The sequence below is a fragment of the Chrysemys picta genome, chromosome 11 (assembly GCF_011386835.1).
Source record: "Chrysemys picta bellii isolate R12L10 chromosome 11, ASM1138683v2, whole genome shotgun sequence".
NCBI lineage: Eukaryota > Metazoa > Chordata > Testudines > Emydidae > Chrysemys > Chrysemys picta.
In genome coordinates this window covers 55,764,205-55,782,536 of record NC_088801.1, presented here as the reverse complement: position 1 = coordinate 55,782,536, position 18,332 = coordinate 55,764,205, and the positions used below count along the sequence as shown (strand labels likewise).

General features: G+C 43.1%; 1 protein-coding gene across 17 annotated transcripts in view; it reads left to right on the top strand.

The window, feature by feature from the left end:
• The window catches only part of ANKRD44 (ankyrin repeat domain 44), a 213,070-nt gene that overhangs the window by 118,194 nt on the left and 76,544 nt on the right, over positions 1–18,332 (top strand). For all 17 annotated transcript variants that reach the window (XM_042851682.2, XM_005294288.5, XM_005294289.4 and 14 more), the window contains 5 exons: positions 4,419–4,619; positions 8,085–8,172; positions 10,562–10,704; positions 12,022–12,234; positions 14,218–14,296. In XM_042851682.2, the coding sequence (XP_042707616.1) occupies positions 4,419–4,619; positions 8,085–8,172; positions 10,562–10,704; positions 12,022–12,234; positions 14,218–14,296 (724 nt within the window). The remainder of the gene's footprint in view (positions 1–4,418; positions 4,620–8,084; positions 8,173–10,561; positions 10,705–12,021; positions 12,235–14,217; positions 14,297–18,332) is intronic.

Sequence of the window (18,332 nt, the reverse complement as noted above, 5' to 3'; positions counted from 1 at the left end):
AATAACAATGGGGATATTCTTTTCGCTGAGGTCTGAGCGAGTCAGTAAGCTGCGCCAGCGCGCTTTTAAACGTCCAAATGCACATTCCACCACCATTCGGCACTTGCTCAGCCTGTAGTTGAACAGGTCCCTGACTCCTGTCCAGGCTGCCTGTGTACGGCTTCATGAGCCATGGCATTAAGGGGTAGGCCGGGTCCCAAGGATCACGATAGGCATTTCAACATCCCCAATGGTCACTTTCTGGTCTGGAAGAAAGTCCCTTCCTCCAGCTTTCGAAACAGAGCAGAGTTCCTGAAGACGCGAGCATCATGTACCTTTCCCGGCCATCCCACGTTGATGTTGGTGAAACGTCCCTTGTGATCCACCAGGCTTGCAGCAGCATTGAAAAGTACCCCTTGCGGTTTACGTAGTCGGTGGCTTGGTGCTCCGGTGACAAGATAGGGATATGGGTTCCGTCTATGGCCCCGCCACAGTTTGGGAATCCCATTTCAGCAAAACCATCCACTATTGACTGCACGTTGCCCAGAGTCACTACCCTTGCTATCACCAGGTCTTTCATTGCCCTGGCAAATGGATCACAGCAGCCCCACCCGTAGATTTGCCCACTCCAAATTGATTCCCGACTGACCGGTAGCTGTCTGGCGTTGCAAGCTTCCACAGGGCTATCGCCACTCGCTTCTCAACTGTGAGGGCTGCTCTCATCTTGGTATCCTGGCGTTTCAGGGCAGGGGAAAGCAAGTCACAAAGTTCCATGAAAGTGCCCTTACGCATGCGAAAGTTTCGGCAGGGCCACTGGGAATCGTCCCATACCTGCAGCACGATGCGGTCCCACCTGTCTGTGCTTGTTTCCTGGGCCCAGAATCGGCGTTCCACGGCATGAACCTGCCCCAGTGACACCATGATTTCCACATTGCTGGGGCCTGTGCCTTGTGAGAGGTCTATGTCCATGTCAATTTCCTCATCACTCTCGTCGCCGCGCTGCAATCGCCTCCTCGGCTGGTCCGGGTTTCGCCTTGGCATGTCCTGGCTCTGCATATACTCCAGGACAATGCGCGTGGTGTTCATAGTGCTCATATTTGCCGCGGTGATCTGAGCGGGCTCCATGATCCCAGTGCTAGCTATGGCGCCCTGGTCAGAAAAAAGGCGCGAAAGTAGTATCTGATGGACCGGAGAAGGAGGGAGGGTGGGAGGGAGGGAGGGCCGAGTGACGACATGGCGTACGGGTACAGGAACAGGGAGAAACACAAACAACTGTCACACAGAATGGTCCCCCCAAAGATTAAACTGAAAACCCTGGGCTTAGCAGGCCATTGATTTCACGGAGGAAGGGGAAGCAAATGAATACAGAAGAAATCTATTTTTTACATCTTAAGCTGGCAGCCGACGGTGCAGCATGACTGATAGCCTCTCCAGTACGATGATGATGGATACCAATCATAATATACCATCGTCTGCCAAAAGGCAAGGGGCTGCTGCTGTGTAGCAATGCAGCCCCACGTCTGCCAGCCCCACGTCCGCCAGCACCCAGCATCGCCCTCGGCCTCTTCTGGGTGCTTAGCAGACAATACTGGGCAATTGGCAGAAAATAGTATATTACGATTGGTAGCCATCATCATCGAAACATGTCTGCCCAGGTGGCCATGATTGACAGCCACTCTAGTATGACGACGATGGGTACCAGTCATAATATACCATCGCCTACAAAAGGGCAAGGGGCTGGTGCAATGCCAGCCCCACAGCTATCACTCATGCTACACCGTCTACCGCCAAAAGGCAGTTAGCAGCTGCTGCTGTGTAGCAATGCAGTCCCACGTCTGCCGGCACCCAGAGGACATATGGTGACGGTGAGCTCAGCTGAGCTGAGCGGGCTCCATGCTTGCCATGGTATGTTGTCTGCACAGGTAACCCAGGTAAAAAGGCGCAAATCTATTGTCTGCCGTTGCTGTGACAAGGGGGGAGGGGCCTAACGACATGTACCCAGAACCGCCTGCGACACTGTTTTGCATCATCCGGGCATTGGGATCTCAACCCAGAATTCAAAGAAAAGGTGCGAAAGTAGTATCTGACGGACTAGGGGAAGGAGGGAGGGCGGGCCGAGTGACGACATGACGTACAGGCACAGGGAATTAAAATCAAGAACGGTGGCTGTGCATCAGGGAGAAACACAAACAACTGTCACACAGAATGGTCCCCCCCAAAGATTAAACTGAAAACCCTGGGTTTAGCAGGCCGTTGATTTGACGGAGGGAGGGGGAAGCAAATGAATACAGAGCAAATCTATTTTTTACATCTTAAGACGACGGTGCAGCGTGACTGATAGCCCTCAGCATCTTTCTGGGTACTTGGCAGCAAATACGGGGCGCTTGGCAGTTAGTGTATGACGATGGTCTTCAGGCCTATTGCACGATCGGCTGCTCGGGGAAGACTCTGCTAATGTGCGATGACCCGACTTGTAATAGGACGGTTAACAGTCGTAATACACCATCTACTGCCAAAAGGCAAGCCCCACGGCTGCCAGCACCCAGATCGCCGATGAAGGATACCAGTCTACTGCACTGTCTACCGCCAAAAGGCAGTTAGCAGCTGCTGCTGTGTAGCAATGCAGTCCCACGTCTGCCGGCACCCAGAGGACATATGGTGACGGTGAGCTCAGCTGAGCTGAGCGGGCTCCATGTTGTCTGCACAGGTAACCCAGGTAAAGAGGCGCGAATCTATTGTCTGCCGTTGCTGTGACGGGGGAGGGAGGGGCCTGACGACATGTACCCAGAACCGCCCGCGACACTGTTTTGCATCATCCGGGCATTGGGATCTCAACCCAGAATTCCAAGGGGCGGCGGAGACTGCGGGAACTGTGGGATAGCTGTCGGATAGCTACCCATAGTGCAATGCTCCGGAAGTCGACGCTAGCCTCGTACTGTGGACGCGGTCCGCCGACTAGAGCACCTAGAGCATTTTATGTGTGGACACACACAATCGGCTGTATACAACCGATTTCAATAAAACCGGCTTCTATAAATTCGAACTAATTTCGTAGTGTAGACACACCCTAAGAGTCAGACCACATTTACTGTGATACAATTGTTAAATCTAACTTAAGGTATCATATATATGTGTAATACATGTGTGTTTGTGTATAATATGAATATTAAATACACAAATAGGCACGTTAATAAACTGCTTATTCTTCCTTTATCTAAAGTGGTGCAATTGTGTGAATAGTGTTTGTGTGTGTGTGTGTGTGTGTGTGTGTCTAGAACTTTATATAATACCTAGTTACGCTTTGTATAAATGCTATTGTATAATTGTACTTTTTAACAAAAATATGTAGTACCATTATATATGCGTTTGACAAGACAATGTGAGCTTTCTGGTCCTTCTGATATTTTTTAGGGCTAGATTATCCTTTGCTCAGGGTTGTAGCTAAAGGACCACGTTACACTGCCCTTGGTATAGTCTCAGCCTGCCTGAGACACCCTTCTGAGGCACAGTTCTCTGTTCAACTGTGAGATGTCTAAATATATTATCCCTCTCCCCCCCACCTAAGTATGGGAGGTACATATTTCCTTGGTCAAGAGATGTGCAATGTCTCAAATGGAAAATATGTAGTTTAATTTTGTTGGTATATGCACTTACATTATCACTTGTAAAAACTAAGTTTTATCTAAAAGTGATAAAAAGCCAAAGAAATTCAGTGTTCCGACTGAGACACTTGACATAAACTCTGGTCACTGGAAAAGGAAAAGAGTGCTGATAGGAACTAAGGACATGAATGTCAGCTTAATCTGGGACTCTCTCACTTTCTGAACCTGAAATTTTTCGCCCGCACAATTAACTTGGATTTTTTGTTCTCTCTGTCCTGTTACCACTGCTATGTATAGCAATTTTGTCTCAACCTTACTTTCTAAATAGTGCTTCATTTATTTTATATATGGATTCATCATACACTAACCCCATTTTTTCAATCTCAGATACATTAAATACATTCATTTCCTCGAGTAGAACTTGGCTATAATGTCTAGTGTTAAAGGTCAGTGGACCTATCTGGCACGACCCAACCCTGCAGTTTTGCACAACCTAAAACCCCAAAGGGAAAGTTTGTGTAGGCTAGAAATGCGATACTCTGCCTTAAATGATAACAAATATATATGAAGAAAGTTAAATATATCACAATAAGATGACACGTAATATAAGGGCATTTGAATCAACAATTTCACTTCCCTCACCTGAAATATTTTTGAATGACTGACTCTGGTTGTCTTTTTCTCTGCTCGCATATGAGTTTCCTATGGCTACCAGTAACAGTCAAGAACCTTGTTTTCTCCACACTTCACCATGTGATGTGTAGAGAGATATGTTTATACGTAGACATGCCCTATGTTTATTTTAATAGTTTGTTTATAACTGTGTTTCCATTGCAGGAAGCAGTACAAGTATTGATTAAGCATTCAGCGGATGTTAATGCTCGGGACAAGAACTGGCAGACACCGTTGCATGTAGCAGCTGCAAACAAAGCAGTGAAGTGCGCAGAAGTAATCATTCCAATGCTGAGCAGCGTCAATGTCTCTGACAGAGGGGGGCGGACAGCACTACACCATGCAGCTCTGAACGGCCACATTGAGGTAAGTGGCCTAGAAGCATTGTTGATATAATTTATTGATTCTTGGCACAGTTGTCTGTCAGAATTAACAATGAGTTCATGTATCTCTATATGACATAGATAGCTAGATATCTAACCTTCACTTATGAGAGACATTAGACCAACTTCTGCTCTCAGATACACTGGTGATACCTAACTGAAGTCAGTGGGCTGGCACCATTTGTAAATGCAAGCAAAATTTGGTCCAATGTGTTATCCTGTAGTTAACTGCCTGTGCAATACAGAAACTTATGAGCACAATGAATTATGCAAAAATGGTTGAAGAAGCATTAATTATCTCATAAGAGGAACACAAGTGTGTGGGATATGCAGAAATCAATCATTGTGCTTTTCTAATTCGCTTTCTAGAAAATTTGTTTCTGGTTTAAAACTAGAACATGCTACTTCCGTTTACCTTGTAGGGTTGTGGAGTAAGTCCTTCTACAGCAGAAGTTCCCAAACGTGAGGGGTGCGGAATGTATTCTGGGGGTATGTGAGAAGCTTTTGGGGAAAAAAAACGTACTGCACACATTTTACCCTCAGTAATGAATTACTAGTTAAGCAGGTTTCTCCAGACAGAACGGGGGAGGGATAGCTCAGTGGTTTGAGCATTGGCCTGCTAAACCCAGGGTTGTGAGTTCAGTCCTTGAGAGGGCCATTTAGGGAACTGGGGTAAAAATCTGTCTGGGGATTGGTCCTGCTTTGAGTAGGGGGTTGGACTATATGACCGCCTGAGGTCCCTTCCAACCCAGATATTCTATGATTCTATGATCAGGTCTTTAGATGGTGCTGTACAGTTGGCTCTAGATGGTGCTGTGCATTTTGACAGATTTCTGTTAAGTTTGCGTAGCATTATGCAAAGTTGTTGACATCTGTACGTTAACCCGTTTGCTACGATGCGATGTGCACATTTAATTGTAAGCATTGACCACAAGCACAATTTTGCTTTTTTGCTCTTATTACAATGGATCGTTGGCTCTGTTTCCATCAATGCCTTACTGTTTTTAATATTTAGTGCAGGAGTCAGCAACCTTTCAGAAGTGGTGTGCCGAGTCTTCATTTATTCACTCTAATTAAAGGTTTTGCGTACCAGTAATACATTTTAACATTTTTAGAAGGTCTCTTTCTATAAGTCTATAGTATATAACTAAACTATTGTTGTATGTAAAGTAAATAAGGTTTTTTAAACGTTTAAGAAGCTTCATTTAAAATTAAATTAAAATGCAGAGCCCCCCCAGACCAGTGGCCAGGACCCGGGCAGTGTGAGTGCCACTGAAAATCAGCTTGTGTGCCGCCTTTGGCACCCGTGCCATTGGTTGCCTACCCCTGATTTAGTGAGAGTCGCATGTTGATGTTGATTTTTTTTTATCAGTATACGTACTTGTGTGGTGGTGGGGAGCATAAACTACTACAAACACAAAGAAGGGGGGTGCGATCAGATAAGTGTGAGAACCACTGCTCTACAGTATTCACTAAACCAGGGGTTCTCAACCTTTTTCTTTCAGAGCCCCCCCCCCCCCCCCCCCCGCCAACATGATATAAAAACTCCACAGCCCACCTGTGCCACAACTGGTTTTCTGCATATAAAAGCCAGGGGTGGCATTAGGGGATAGCACGCAGGGCAATTGCCTGGGGCCCCACACCACAGGGCCCCCACGAAGCTAAGTTGCTCAGGCTTTGGTTTCAGCCCCAGGTGGCGGGGTTCAGGCCCTGGGCTTCAGCCCCATGCAGTGGGACTTCGGCTTTCTGCCCAGGGCCCCAGCAAGTCTAACACTGGCCCTGCTTGGAGGACCCCCTGAAACCTGCTCGTGGACCCCTGGTTCAGAACCACTGAACTAAACAATTACACCATTATAAATTGAAAGCCACTGTATTAAGGTCCTGATCCCAGCACAGAGATTCATTGACATCAGGATGTAGGCCAGTGGTTCTCAGCCCGCAGGCTGCTTGCAGCCCAATCAGCACACAGCTGCAGCCTGTGTGATATCCTCAGGGCCATACAGGTAGTATATATAGTGTGTGGATGCAGCCCACGTAACACAGAGAGCGCTGCATATGTTGCCCACAATGGTAAATAGGTTGAGAACCACTGTGGAATAAAAATTCTCCAACTGAGATTGATACAATTGACAAAAAATCTGAAATTGATTTACTGTGTTGTAACTTACAAAAAGCAGCCTACAGGTAATTGCTATTAAAGGGTTATAGAGACTGGCCTTTTAAAAGTTTTATATTTTAGGAAAGAGTTAATATTTATCATTTTTAATATGATTGACTTTCTTTGATGTAATGCCGTTTAAGGGTAGAGTGTAATAAAGAGCATAACTAGTAATAGATTAAATAGTTTTAATAAAATCTCTGATTCATTTCTCCAGTGAGTACTGAAAAGCTTAAAGTGTTGTATGTTTTACATTCAAATTGTTTTGTGTGTTTTGCTTATCCTTATATTAATGTCTGGATGGCGCTTGGAGATCTGGAACTTTTTACCTTTCGTCATCACAACTAAAGCTTTGTACTTTCTGCTAGCTATTCGCTGGCATATATGAAATGAGTTGGTCTCAGTCCAGTTGCCAGTGGGCAGGAGGTGACTTCAAGCAAGCCAGTATCGTGATAAGTTAATAGCAAATGGCACACTTGTTGGCAGTGTCAGCAGAGGGAACAACGACTGAAGGCTCTATCATGCTAGGCATGGAGAATTGGCCCCAATCCAGCAAAGTATCTAAGTGTGTAGTTAACTTTAAGTACATGAATAATACCATTGATGTTAAGGGTTACTCACATGCTTAAAATTAAGCAGATACTTAAGTGCTTTCCTAGCTCAAGGCCCAGCACCTTGCAGGATTGAGTCCTGAATAAGCATGAAGACTGAATTATCCTTTCACCTTTAGAATGTTGTCCCTGTCGCTCAGGATTGAGGTGCATTGGAAGGGTAGCATGTAAAAGCATGCAGTGCTGCTGTTCATGCTGTTTTCTGATTCCAGAGTGTCTCCCACTGTCATGAATCCAGCACCTTCCACAATCACTAACTCCACACCGTTTAAAAAAAATAAAGTATTGAAAGAGTTGCAATGTAGAACTATAATATACAAATGAAAACTGACTCTTACCAGGGCTGTAACCAGCATGTTTCAGGTGGGGCTGGGCCAGGCTGGGGAGTTCTAGTGCCTTTTACAAAAAAAGCATACGTTTTTAATGATTAGTTTAATTAAACTACAGTTTCCTGGAAGGGATTTTTAAACTATCTCTAATTTTAAGGCTCAAGTTTTCCTGCATAACTTATGCTCATATCACACAAAGGCAAGTGTGATTTGCTCAGCAATTCACAACAATGTGTATTACCCTTCGACACAAGCGTTACATTCAGGGTGATAGCATTATTTCATAGACTGATCTGTTGTAAATGGAATATATGGCTGACCCAAAGATTTACTTTTCATTGTTGTTTTAGATGGTGAACTTGCTTTTAGCCAAAGGGGCAAACATCAATGCTTTCGACAAAAAAGACAGGAGAGCTATTCATTGGGCAGCATATATGGGTAAGATCCATGTTGTAGTTTGTTTCATTACTGAAGTACCGACAGTGTGCTCTGTATTACACAACACCCAGTTCCTGCCATGGAAAGTGAAAGTTGTAATTACATTGATTAAGGCTATGGGCTCAGGTCATCAGTTGGTATCATAGACACAGCTCCACTGATTTCAATGGAACTACACTGATTCATACAAGCTGAGAGTCTGGCCCAAAGTGTCCATCTAACACAACCTGTATATTTTTTTCATATTACTTTTTTTTTTTAAATCTCATCTTCTCTCCTGACTTTAATTCCAGCCTCAAATATATTTGGTATGAAAAATACAAATTAAACTCTCCTTTCCACAATTAGCAGTAGCGTGGATTTCAATAAGAACTAGGTTAGATAAAATGACTAGCACAAATGTAGTTAATACACTTTTTCTGAAATCGTTGTTTTTCCTATTTGTCTCTTTATTCAGAACAAGTTGGGTTACAACATAGCGGTAAAGTCCTATATAATAATTTCCACTCTTAATTGTCTTCCTTCATCACAAGACCGGCAAGATCACTTGATTCATGCATTCACACCCTTGCCAATGTTCAGCAAATTTGCTTTTTAAATTAATAATTGACCATATCATCCCATCCATTTTAAAAATAATACGCACCATAGAATTCAATGGGAGCTCTCCTGTAAAAATGGTAGAAGTACAGGGACCATAATGTTGGCCAGTGCTGTGCATGCCCTCGCACAATTCTACCTACCACATCCCCTGATCCCCAATTCTTGGGCCCTCAAAGTGGCTGCCACTGCACCTTCACATAGGGTGACCAGATGTCCCGATTTTATAGGGACAGTCCCGATTTTTGGGTCTTTTTCTTATATAGGCTCCTATTACCCCTCACCCCCTGTCCCGATTTTTCACATTTTCCGTCTGGTCACCCTACCTTCACATCTGACCTGTAACATTCACTTTAATTCTAATCTTGGTCCCTTAGGTAAAGAGATAACAAGTAGTTACCAAACTGTGGGAAAATGTAGTGTAGTTTTGTGATGCCCACATATTGAATGAAAAGACTGGCTTCTGACCTAGAATGGGATTTGAACTTTGCTCTGTAGAGATGAAAGATTTTCCAGCCTTTACAGCGTGCAGGTTGTATGACACAGAAGGAAGGTTGGGACTCAGGCATGTGTAAATACCATGGGTATTATGGCTCTTTGCATATTTTGAGGTTAATAATAAAAAAAAAATTTTTTGGTGGGGGGCACGTTCACTTACTACACTTGCTCACCTATGACATGATCTAAGCTCACTGGAGTCAATGGAAAGTCTCACATTTGGTTTCAAAATGCTTGGGATCAACCCCTTGACTAAGGTGACCTAATTATGTCCTCCATAATAGAGGAAAACTCAGTCTTAACCCGGTAGTAGGCACAGTGTGGTCGGGGTCACCAGAGAGGCTAGTTAAATGCAATGCACTTATGCCCCAGTCAGGAGGTTCATTTAGTCAGAGCAATTGCCAGAAAGATGATCATAGAAAGGACCTGGCAGCTGAATTAATAGATGGCATTGACAGAACCCTCTTCTGGGAATCTTTCAGTGCTGTCAGGCTGGTATTAACGGGGGAGTAGCATGAGAACAGGTTATGAAAGGGTAAAGAGAAGAATGGGGAACTTGTTCAGTGGGCAGGGAGTTGACACATTTTTCAAGACAAACACTCATTTCATCCGGATTCCTTAATGAGAAGTGATGCTAGTGTATGCTATGCCTGCTCGGTGTGGCAGTCTGTCCCCATCTAGTGGTGGCTAGGCCAGCTAGAGATGGATTAACCAACTGCTACAACCTTGGCTGACAGAGATGTGTTTTTTAGGTCAGGCAGTGGAGGCTGATGCATTAAGATCAAGAGCTCCCAGGTTTGATCCCCGCTGCCCACTCCAAGTGGTGGCCTGTAGAGTACGTGAAGTAGTTCAACCTGTGCTCACACCAGCAACATATTTTAGCCCAAGAAATCTCATAAACTGGAGGGATAAGTGACATTGAACTGAATTTTTACATCCAGAGCCAGTTTGTTCGTGGCTGTTAGAATGAGGCGTTACTGACTAACTTGAGGTCACAAAAAAACTGGATGGAAAACATGGAAAGAGGCATTCCGTATCCTCAGCTGCTGTAGCAGGCTCATCAATCTCGAGCTGACCGAGCCACTACTAGAAGGGGACAGAGTGCCACACCGAGCAGGCATGGCTTACACTAGGATTAAGAATCCTTTCTTGCAAAATGCGCCATCTGTGAGAGCATTTATGAAGCAGCAGCAAAAAGAACAGTGAGTTAGGAAGAAAGCAGTAATTTGAGTCAATTACACTGTAGGAGCGTATAGGTCACTGATGATTTCCATTACCCCATCTTTTAAAGGCCACCTGGAAGTTGTTGCCTTGCTGATTAACCATGGTGCAGAGGTGACTTGTAAGGACAAAAAGGGTTACACTCCACTTCATGCTGCTGCATCCAATGGGCAGATTAATGTAGTGAAACACCTTCTTAATCTAGGTGTAGAGGTAAGTAGCAATTGGTATTTTAAACAAAAGCCACAAAATACTGAGGTTTGAGTCACTATTTGTAATCTTTTTATATAATTTAATCTTTCTTTAATCATGGAAAATTCCCTGCTCCCCTGGCTTTTGTTCACCTATTTATTTGGAGATTTTGTCTGGCTGGCGTTGCTGCTACAGACATTGGCAGAGTTTTTGAAGAAACCATTTCCCATTCTCTGGATTACGGAATCTGTTTCACACACTGGACAGCTTTTTAGGCCCAAATGCTGTGTACAGTAGTTGCCAAGAGATGCAAATTTTGTGTGTGATCATCTGAGTGTCCATTCCCCAGTAGACTAAAAATCTCTCGCAGAGACTAATAATCCCATGAAATTGGGGAACATACAGCATTTGTGTCTGGGAAGCGGGGATAATGACTTGCGCCGTAGTCTCCTTGACTTTGTAGAGTGTCATTGTTGACCTTGCTTCATCTAATTTTGTAGAAAAACTAATTTCTACACCAACAATTCAGAAAAGTCTGTATCTAAGATTTTCTTAATACCTTTATTATACCGTAGTATTGAGTATTGGTTTCTTGTTAGAATGCAGTATAAAGGACTGTGTGGTTTCCTTGTCCCCCTGCCCCCCAAGAAATCCGCAGAGACAGACCTGAAGTCTGGCTTGTCACTAAAATGAAACCGCAATAATTATTTTTAAAGGAACCTGAACTTATTATTTTTCCAGTTTTTTAGTTTCATTGTCATCATCAGATTGTTCTGCTGCCAGTCTTTAGCTTTACATTGACTTTAAAAAAATGCCACCAGGGCAAAAAGTTAATAATAAAAGCAAAGCATTCAGAATGAATTGTTACTGGGGTGTATTGTTATTAATGAAATGTGCTTATGAACACTGACCCATGACAATTCAAACCTCCACCTATTTCCACTTGCAGTGTGCAATGCATTTTGTAAAGCAGTGATACTCAAACTGTGGCTCTCCAGCCGCAAGTGGCTCTTCAGGGTATCTCCTGTGGTTCTTTGCAGCACATGATATTAAAACACTGTGATTTAATAATTAACCAATCAGGGTGCTTTTACTATGTTATTAATCAATTAAGTTATGAACTTGCACTATGTTATTAACTTATTTGCTATGAGAATTTTATATTTATAGTATAGATAGATAGAAACTAAATATTTCCCCTGTCATTCACACTATTGTGACTCTTGGGTAATGTTGATCTCTAATGTGGCTCATGAACCACTGAGGTCTGAGTATCATTGATGAAAAGCCATGAGCTGATGTCTGTAATTTTAACTGTATGTTCTTGTCTCATTGCAGATTGATGAAATGAATGTCTACGGAAATACTGCGCTCCACATTGCATGTTATAATGGTCAGGATTCTGTAGTTAATGAGTTGATTGACTATGGTGCTAATGTTAATCAGCCTAATAACAGTGGATTTACCCCCTTGCATTTTGCTGCTGCCTCCACTCATGGAGCTTTGTGTCTTGAACTGCTAGTGAATAATGGAGCAGATGTTAATATTCAGGTACAGCTTATCTTTCATCTCTTCAATTTTAACTACCTAAATATCAGGGCCGGCTCTAGCTTTTTTGCTGCCCCAAGCAAAAAAAAAAAAAAAAAAAGGCAGCCGCAGGGAGCGCGTGGAGGGTGGTCAAGGTGGCTTGCAGGGGGGTGAAGGGCGGCGCCTCGCAGCCGGGTGAGAGGGGCTCCCCCCTCCGGCCTTGGGGTGCCTCTCCCGGCCGGGCAGGCGGAGCCCCCAGGGGCTGCAGGAGATGCTAGCTGAGCCGCTCCTTTAAAGACCGCTCGGCTGGGCCAGGCTCAGAGCGGCGCGGGAGGCGGAGGCTGGTGCAGGCGGCGGGGAGTGGTGCGTCCCGGGGAACCCGGCGGCATGGTGAGCGGTGGGGATCGCTAGTTCCTGCCCCCCTGGGCTGGGGTCCGTGCCCCTGCAGGGCTGGGCTGGGACTGGCGGAGTGCAGGGAGCCAGCCGGGGGCTCCGAAGCTGTGGACTGGGCTGCCAAAGCAGGAAAAAAAAAAAAAAGAACCACGGCAGGGTGACCGGAATGTGCTGCCCCAAGATTGGCCGGAATGCCGCCCCTTACTATGTGCCGCCCCAGGCACGTGCTTTCTCATCTGGTGCCTGGAGCCGGCCCTGCTAAATATATATACCCTTTTGGTTTAAAATCTCTGCATGCCACAAGAGGCTGCAAATGAGAATAACAGCAGTGTTACTGTAAATTCTTCAGGGAATTGGCTGATGGAATAACACAGTGATGCTGGGAATTAAGTTTTCTTCATGGGAAGCTCACAGTGCCTTGATTGATATGATATAATGGCACCCTGAAACTTCAGGCCAATCAGTTTCTGAGGACTTGCGCCGTTACTTAACTACAATCCCAGATCACATCCAGTGGGCTACAGTTATCACAGAAACTATTCTTTTGGGTATTCCCCCCAAAAATGTGTTCAACACAGTTCTGCATGTTCCTCTGGGCTTCTGTCCAGTAGTAAAAATGTCAGGTACAGTCCTAGCACAATAGGGCCCCAATCCTGGTTGAGACCTAAGTATGCTGTTGTATCACAAATACTACACAGTTTTACTACACATACTGCCTTAGTTTCCCCATCTGAAAAATGGAAATAATAGTACTTACCCACCTTTGTAAAGTTTTTGAAATTAATCGATGCTCAAAAATCAGTATTATTTTATTAAAATAAAGTTGGGAATTGTGTTTGAAAATGAATTCAAAGCCTGATTCAAATAAACAAGGTATGGCTTGAGTCATCGGGTTCAATATCCTTCCTCTATTCCTCTTCAGGCTCCCTGTCAATATTCCTAGACAGAGGTCCTTTCCCTTGGCTCCAAAACTTTGACCATTAGACATTATACCTTTCCTTAATTGTTTGCATCTGCTTTCTAATGGTCTTTGATGGACATCCAATTTTTCTTAGGGTGGCAGTTTATTAACCAAAGCTCTTTTCTTTATGTACTGGACTGCATTTTAATGTGTGTCTATTTAAATTGCAAAATAGTTGGTATTTGCTTACACTTTCCAGGGACTGCTGAAACTTAGCTCTGTGTTCTTCCTGGCTTTTCCCCAAGCAATATGGAAGATAAGGAAATACTGTGAGAATTATTCATAATGTTTAGAAAGTAAATAACACTCAGGAATATAATTGACATTAACAATTTGGACCACGCACCCCACATTGGTGGAATGTCTCTGAAAATTTATTTGCAACAATCACTGCCTTATTTCCTACTCCTGTTGCTGAAGAAGGTCTGGCACCTACAGAAAAAAGGCATTCTGAATGTATTCTCATATGAATCTTGGGTTCAGTCATACAGCCCTTTAAAGTTGATGGGATTTTGGTCTGAGTAAGAACTACAGGATTGAGCTCTAGTTACTTTTATTATTTCAAACTATTGATAGTACTGTATTTGAGAAACTCTACATTGATGGCATTACTTTATACTGTAGGTAAGTGTCTTTCATTTTGTTTTTGTTAGAGTAAAGATGGCAAGAGTCCACTGCACATGACAGCTGTCCACGGGAGGTTCACACGGTCGCAAACCCTTATTCAGAATGGTAAGTTGTCTTTCTGATTCTTAAGTAATTCATCAGCAATGATCTGCTCAGAGCTTTTTCCAAGCCACTTACTGCCTTGAGGGGGCAGTTTGTTGTTCTGTGCTAAAATGCTGAGGGACCAAAATTCAAAGGTATGTAAGTACTCAACTGAAATCTGATTGCTAGCTAGTCCTAAAGCTGTCATTTAATAATGTGATGTTAGACAAAGCTTATAATTAATCAAGAAATCCCATTCTCCACCAGCGGACAGTGGTCTATGATTTGTGTGTGTGTGTGTTTCCTGACCTGAAAATGAAAGCAAAAGCAGCATTCAGATTCTGTATCTTACAGAAGAGGCCACAATTTGTTTCTTAAAACAAGCTTTAAAAAAAAAAAGTTTGCAATTTTTCCACTTCCAGGAGTTCTCCAGACTCTAAGAATCTCTTTTCCCACGCTTTTCCTTCACTTCTTAAAGATCATAATTCCATTATAGCCACCTCTCTTGCTAAGGAGTAAATACCCTCTTCCTTAATGGCCTGGAGAAGACATATTTGTGCAATACTAGGCACTCTTTTCATCTCCCCTGCCCCCTCTGCCTTTTGGACTAAGCCCGTTACCCCTATAGCCCTCCTTCCATCCCAGATATGAAGATGCAATAATTATTCATATTTTAGACAACTACATTTTTATTTGTATGAAATTATAAATCATTCGGCTTCAAACCATGGAATAAAGTGCATTTTTTTCTTGTATGTGCCTTGGGTGGGAGTGTTGGAATTCAACTCCTGCCACCCCCCCATGTCCTCCAGAAATATTCAGTATGCAGCATGGCTAAGCTTTTCTGGGAGTGGTCTGATAAACACACATTTTCCAAGTGGCATCAGCCCAGCTTCTTAATTTTTGTCTTCAAATTTTACTCACCGAGAAACGGGGATTTGTTGCACTAAGTAAAGGCCAAATCAAAACAGTCCTACCTGTGACATTTTGTCATTCTCCTCCTCTCCTTCTTTTGTGTGTTCATTTTTGTCTGTTCAGATTGCGGCCTCTTCAGGGCAATGACCAGTCTTCTTTCTTGTGCGTAAAGCACCTAACACATGTTAAGTTGTTCTCCTATATCAAATATAATAACCCTCCAGTTTGTCCTGTTCTTACTATCGTTATTTACCCTTTATATCATGGTAGCATTCACAGATGTCGACCAGGTGGAAACGTCATTGTAACAGGCATTGTAGAAACATGTTAAAAACACAACTTTAACTATACTGTCACCACCAGCTCCAGCTTAACAACAGTCCTTGCTCCAAAGAAATTACAGACTAAATGGCATAGGATGAGAGTGAGACAAACAACGGATGGGGAGCGTAGAGGAGGAGGACAGAGTAACAGAAATAATAAGATGTTTTAGCACAGACTAGCTCTGTGAGCAATTCTTAGTCCATCTGAAGGCGTGATCATAACACACCTCCTGCCTACTCACTATTGTATGGCAGTTTCTTGTGTAATTCAAGCAGAGGTGAGTTGTAAGGAGGGATGTGAAGAAGGATAAAGTGGTGGCTTTATGGATTTTGACTGGGAGTTTTTCCCACTTGGAAGAGCAGCCTCGGAGAAAGCACAAAGGTTCTTGTGGCAATGTGGACAAGCAGGCAATTCAAGAGTGAAGGCGAGAGCTGACCTCGTGATAAGGAAACAGGGCAGACAGGTGGGTGTGACTAAATTGTGAAGGGCTTTGAAGGCTAGAACAAGGCGTTAGTGTCTGATGTGGTGGAAGAGGGGGATTTAGTGGAGGGACTTAAAGGGGGTGTGTGTGTGTGTGTGTGTGTGTGTGACATAGGCAGACCACCAAGCCAGGAAATGGGTGGTGTAAGGTGGCAGGCATCAAGGCTAGAAAAGACACTGTCGTCAAGGCATAAGAGCATAAGATTATCACAGCTTGGGCAAGAGTCTTGGCTGTATAGGGAGAGAGGAGAAGTCAGCTCTCATAGACATTGCGTAGAAAGAAGGGGGTAAGATCTAGACATGGCCTGGATGTGAGGCCCAAAAGAGAGAGCTGAGTCAGAGATGAAGCTGAGATTATGGGTTTGAGTAACAGAGAAGAGGGTGGGATATGCCTGTGTCATGATACAGGAAGGGGCGGGTCTATAAAAGTATTAAGTGCCTGCTTCTCCCCTTCAGATCATGTAGAGGAGCTGTGAGTGCTTCTGAAAATCAGGCCCCGTTATGTCTCATATTAAGCATCCAAAAATTGAGGCACCAAAAATCAGTGACTACTCTTGAAAATGTTCTCACTGTCAGAAATGTAGTAGCAGTTTGGTTTAATTGCATTAAATTTAATTTAATCAGACATCATCTGTAACCCCTGGGGACTACAGTATGGGTATTGTGGGCCAGTGTCACAAAAATAAGATAATAGCCAAAGGTGCAAGTCAGCTGGCCAGAAAAATATGGAATGGAGCCAAGGGTTTAGTTAGCAGAAATAGCTCCCTTTCCCACCTACTGTGCCTGAAAGAGCCTTGAGGGTGAATAACCATCTGAAAATCAAGACAGAAGGTTACAGCTTTAGCTGGTAATACCTTGTAAAGGGATGGAGTATACAGTATGATAACAGTTGTTCTAGTAATTTAAATCTCTCTCAGATGTCTGTGAGGACTTTGCTAGGTGACTTAGTACAGCAGGATATTGACACCAATTTGGTGATTCTCAGAAAGAACTAGCTTTATTTGTACAGTCAATTTTTATGACATCCGCGTATACCTGAACATACAGAAGTATTCCTGGTGTCATAGCTTAATCAAGCTGTTAATGTTTTGATCAGAAGTCCCCGTTCACATACCTTGCCAACTACTGTTTGTGTTGAGTATGAATGTTGGAGACATCTGATAAGTCTTCAAATTATTGTCCTGGTAATGTTAAATCACTATTTTATTGTTGAGATCGGTAGAGGCTTAGATGAGACTAGAAGGCTGATTTGAATCAGCTATGTTCTCTCACTGCTCTTCTTTCAGTAAGATTTGCAGCTGAGTGATCTTTTGTTTTTGTTGGGTTCTATGACTAAGAAGTGAAGTTGTATTAATGAAAAACTTTGGGGACCACCAGTGTACATGTCATGACTCACATCTTTGCCCTAATACTGTCCAACTTAAAATAAATCACATGATTTAGAAGAGCACCAATGGTGATGGATCCACTAGAAATGCTGAGAGAGTGAGTGAAAACATTGAATGCTAGTTCTCGATTGTAATAATCCTAATTTTTAGCATTTACTTGGCAGTTTTCATGTGTAAACATCAAAGTGCTTTACAAAGGTGTGCAGTGTTGTTTATCCTTATTTTAGGGTAGTTATCCTTGTTTTATGCCAGAAGATAGAGAGGTGAAATAACTTGGCAAATGTCACAGAATGTGTCAATGGTGGAGTCAAGAATAGAATTCAGGTGTCTTTGATACTCAGTCATATTTAAAAAAAGAAAAATACCTTACCCATGTTTCTAACAATACCCTAAATTATTACAAGGGAAAAGAATCAAAAATCTGGTTTATGCCTTATAGGCCTATCAGGCTGACATTGATCCCAGGCAAGATAATGGAGCAACTGATGCAGGATTTGATTAATAAAGAATTAAAGTTGGGTAATATAATTAATACCCATCAACATGGGATTATGGAAAATAGATCCTGTCAAACTAACTTGATATCTTTTTTATGAGATTACAAGTTTGAATGATAAAAGTAATAGTGTTGATGTGTAATATACTTAGACTTCTGTAAGGAGTTTGACTTGGTATTGCATGGCATTTTGATTATAAAATTAACATGGCATAACATTAAATGGATTAAAAACTGGCTAACTGATAGGTCTCAAAATGTAATTGTAAATGGAGAATCATTGTCAAAAGGATGTGTTTCCAGTGTGGTCCCCACAGGGATCAGTTCTTGGCACTTCGCTATTTAACATTTTTATCCATGACCTGGAAGAAAACATAAAATAATCACTGATAAAGTTTTGCTGATGACACAAAAATTGGGGGAGTGGTAAAGAATGATGAGGACAGGTCACTGATAC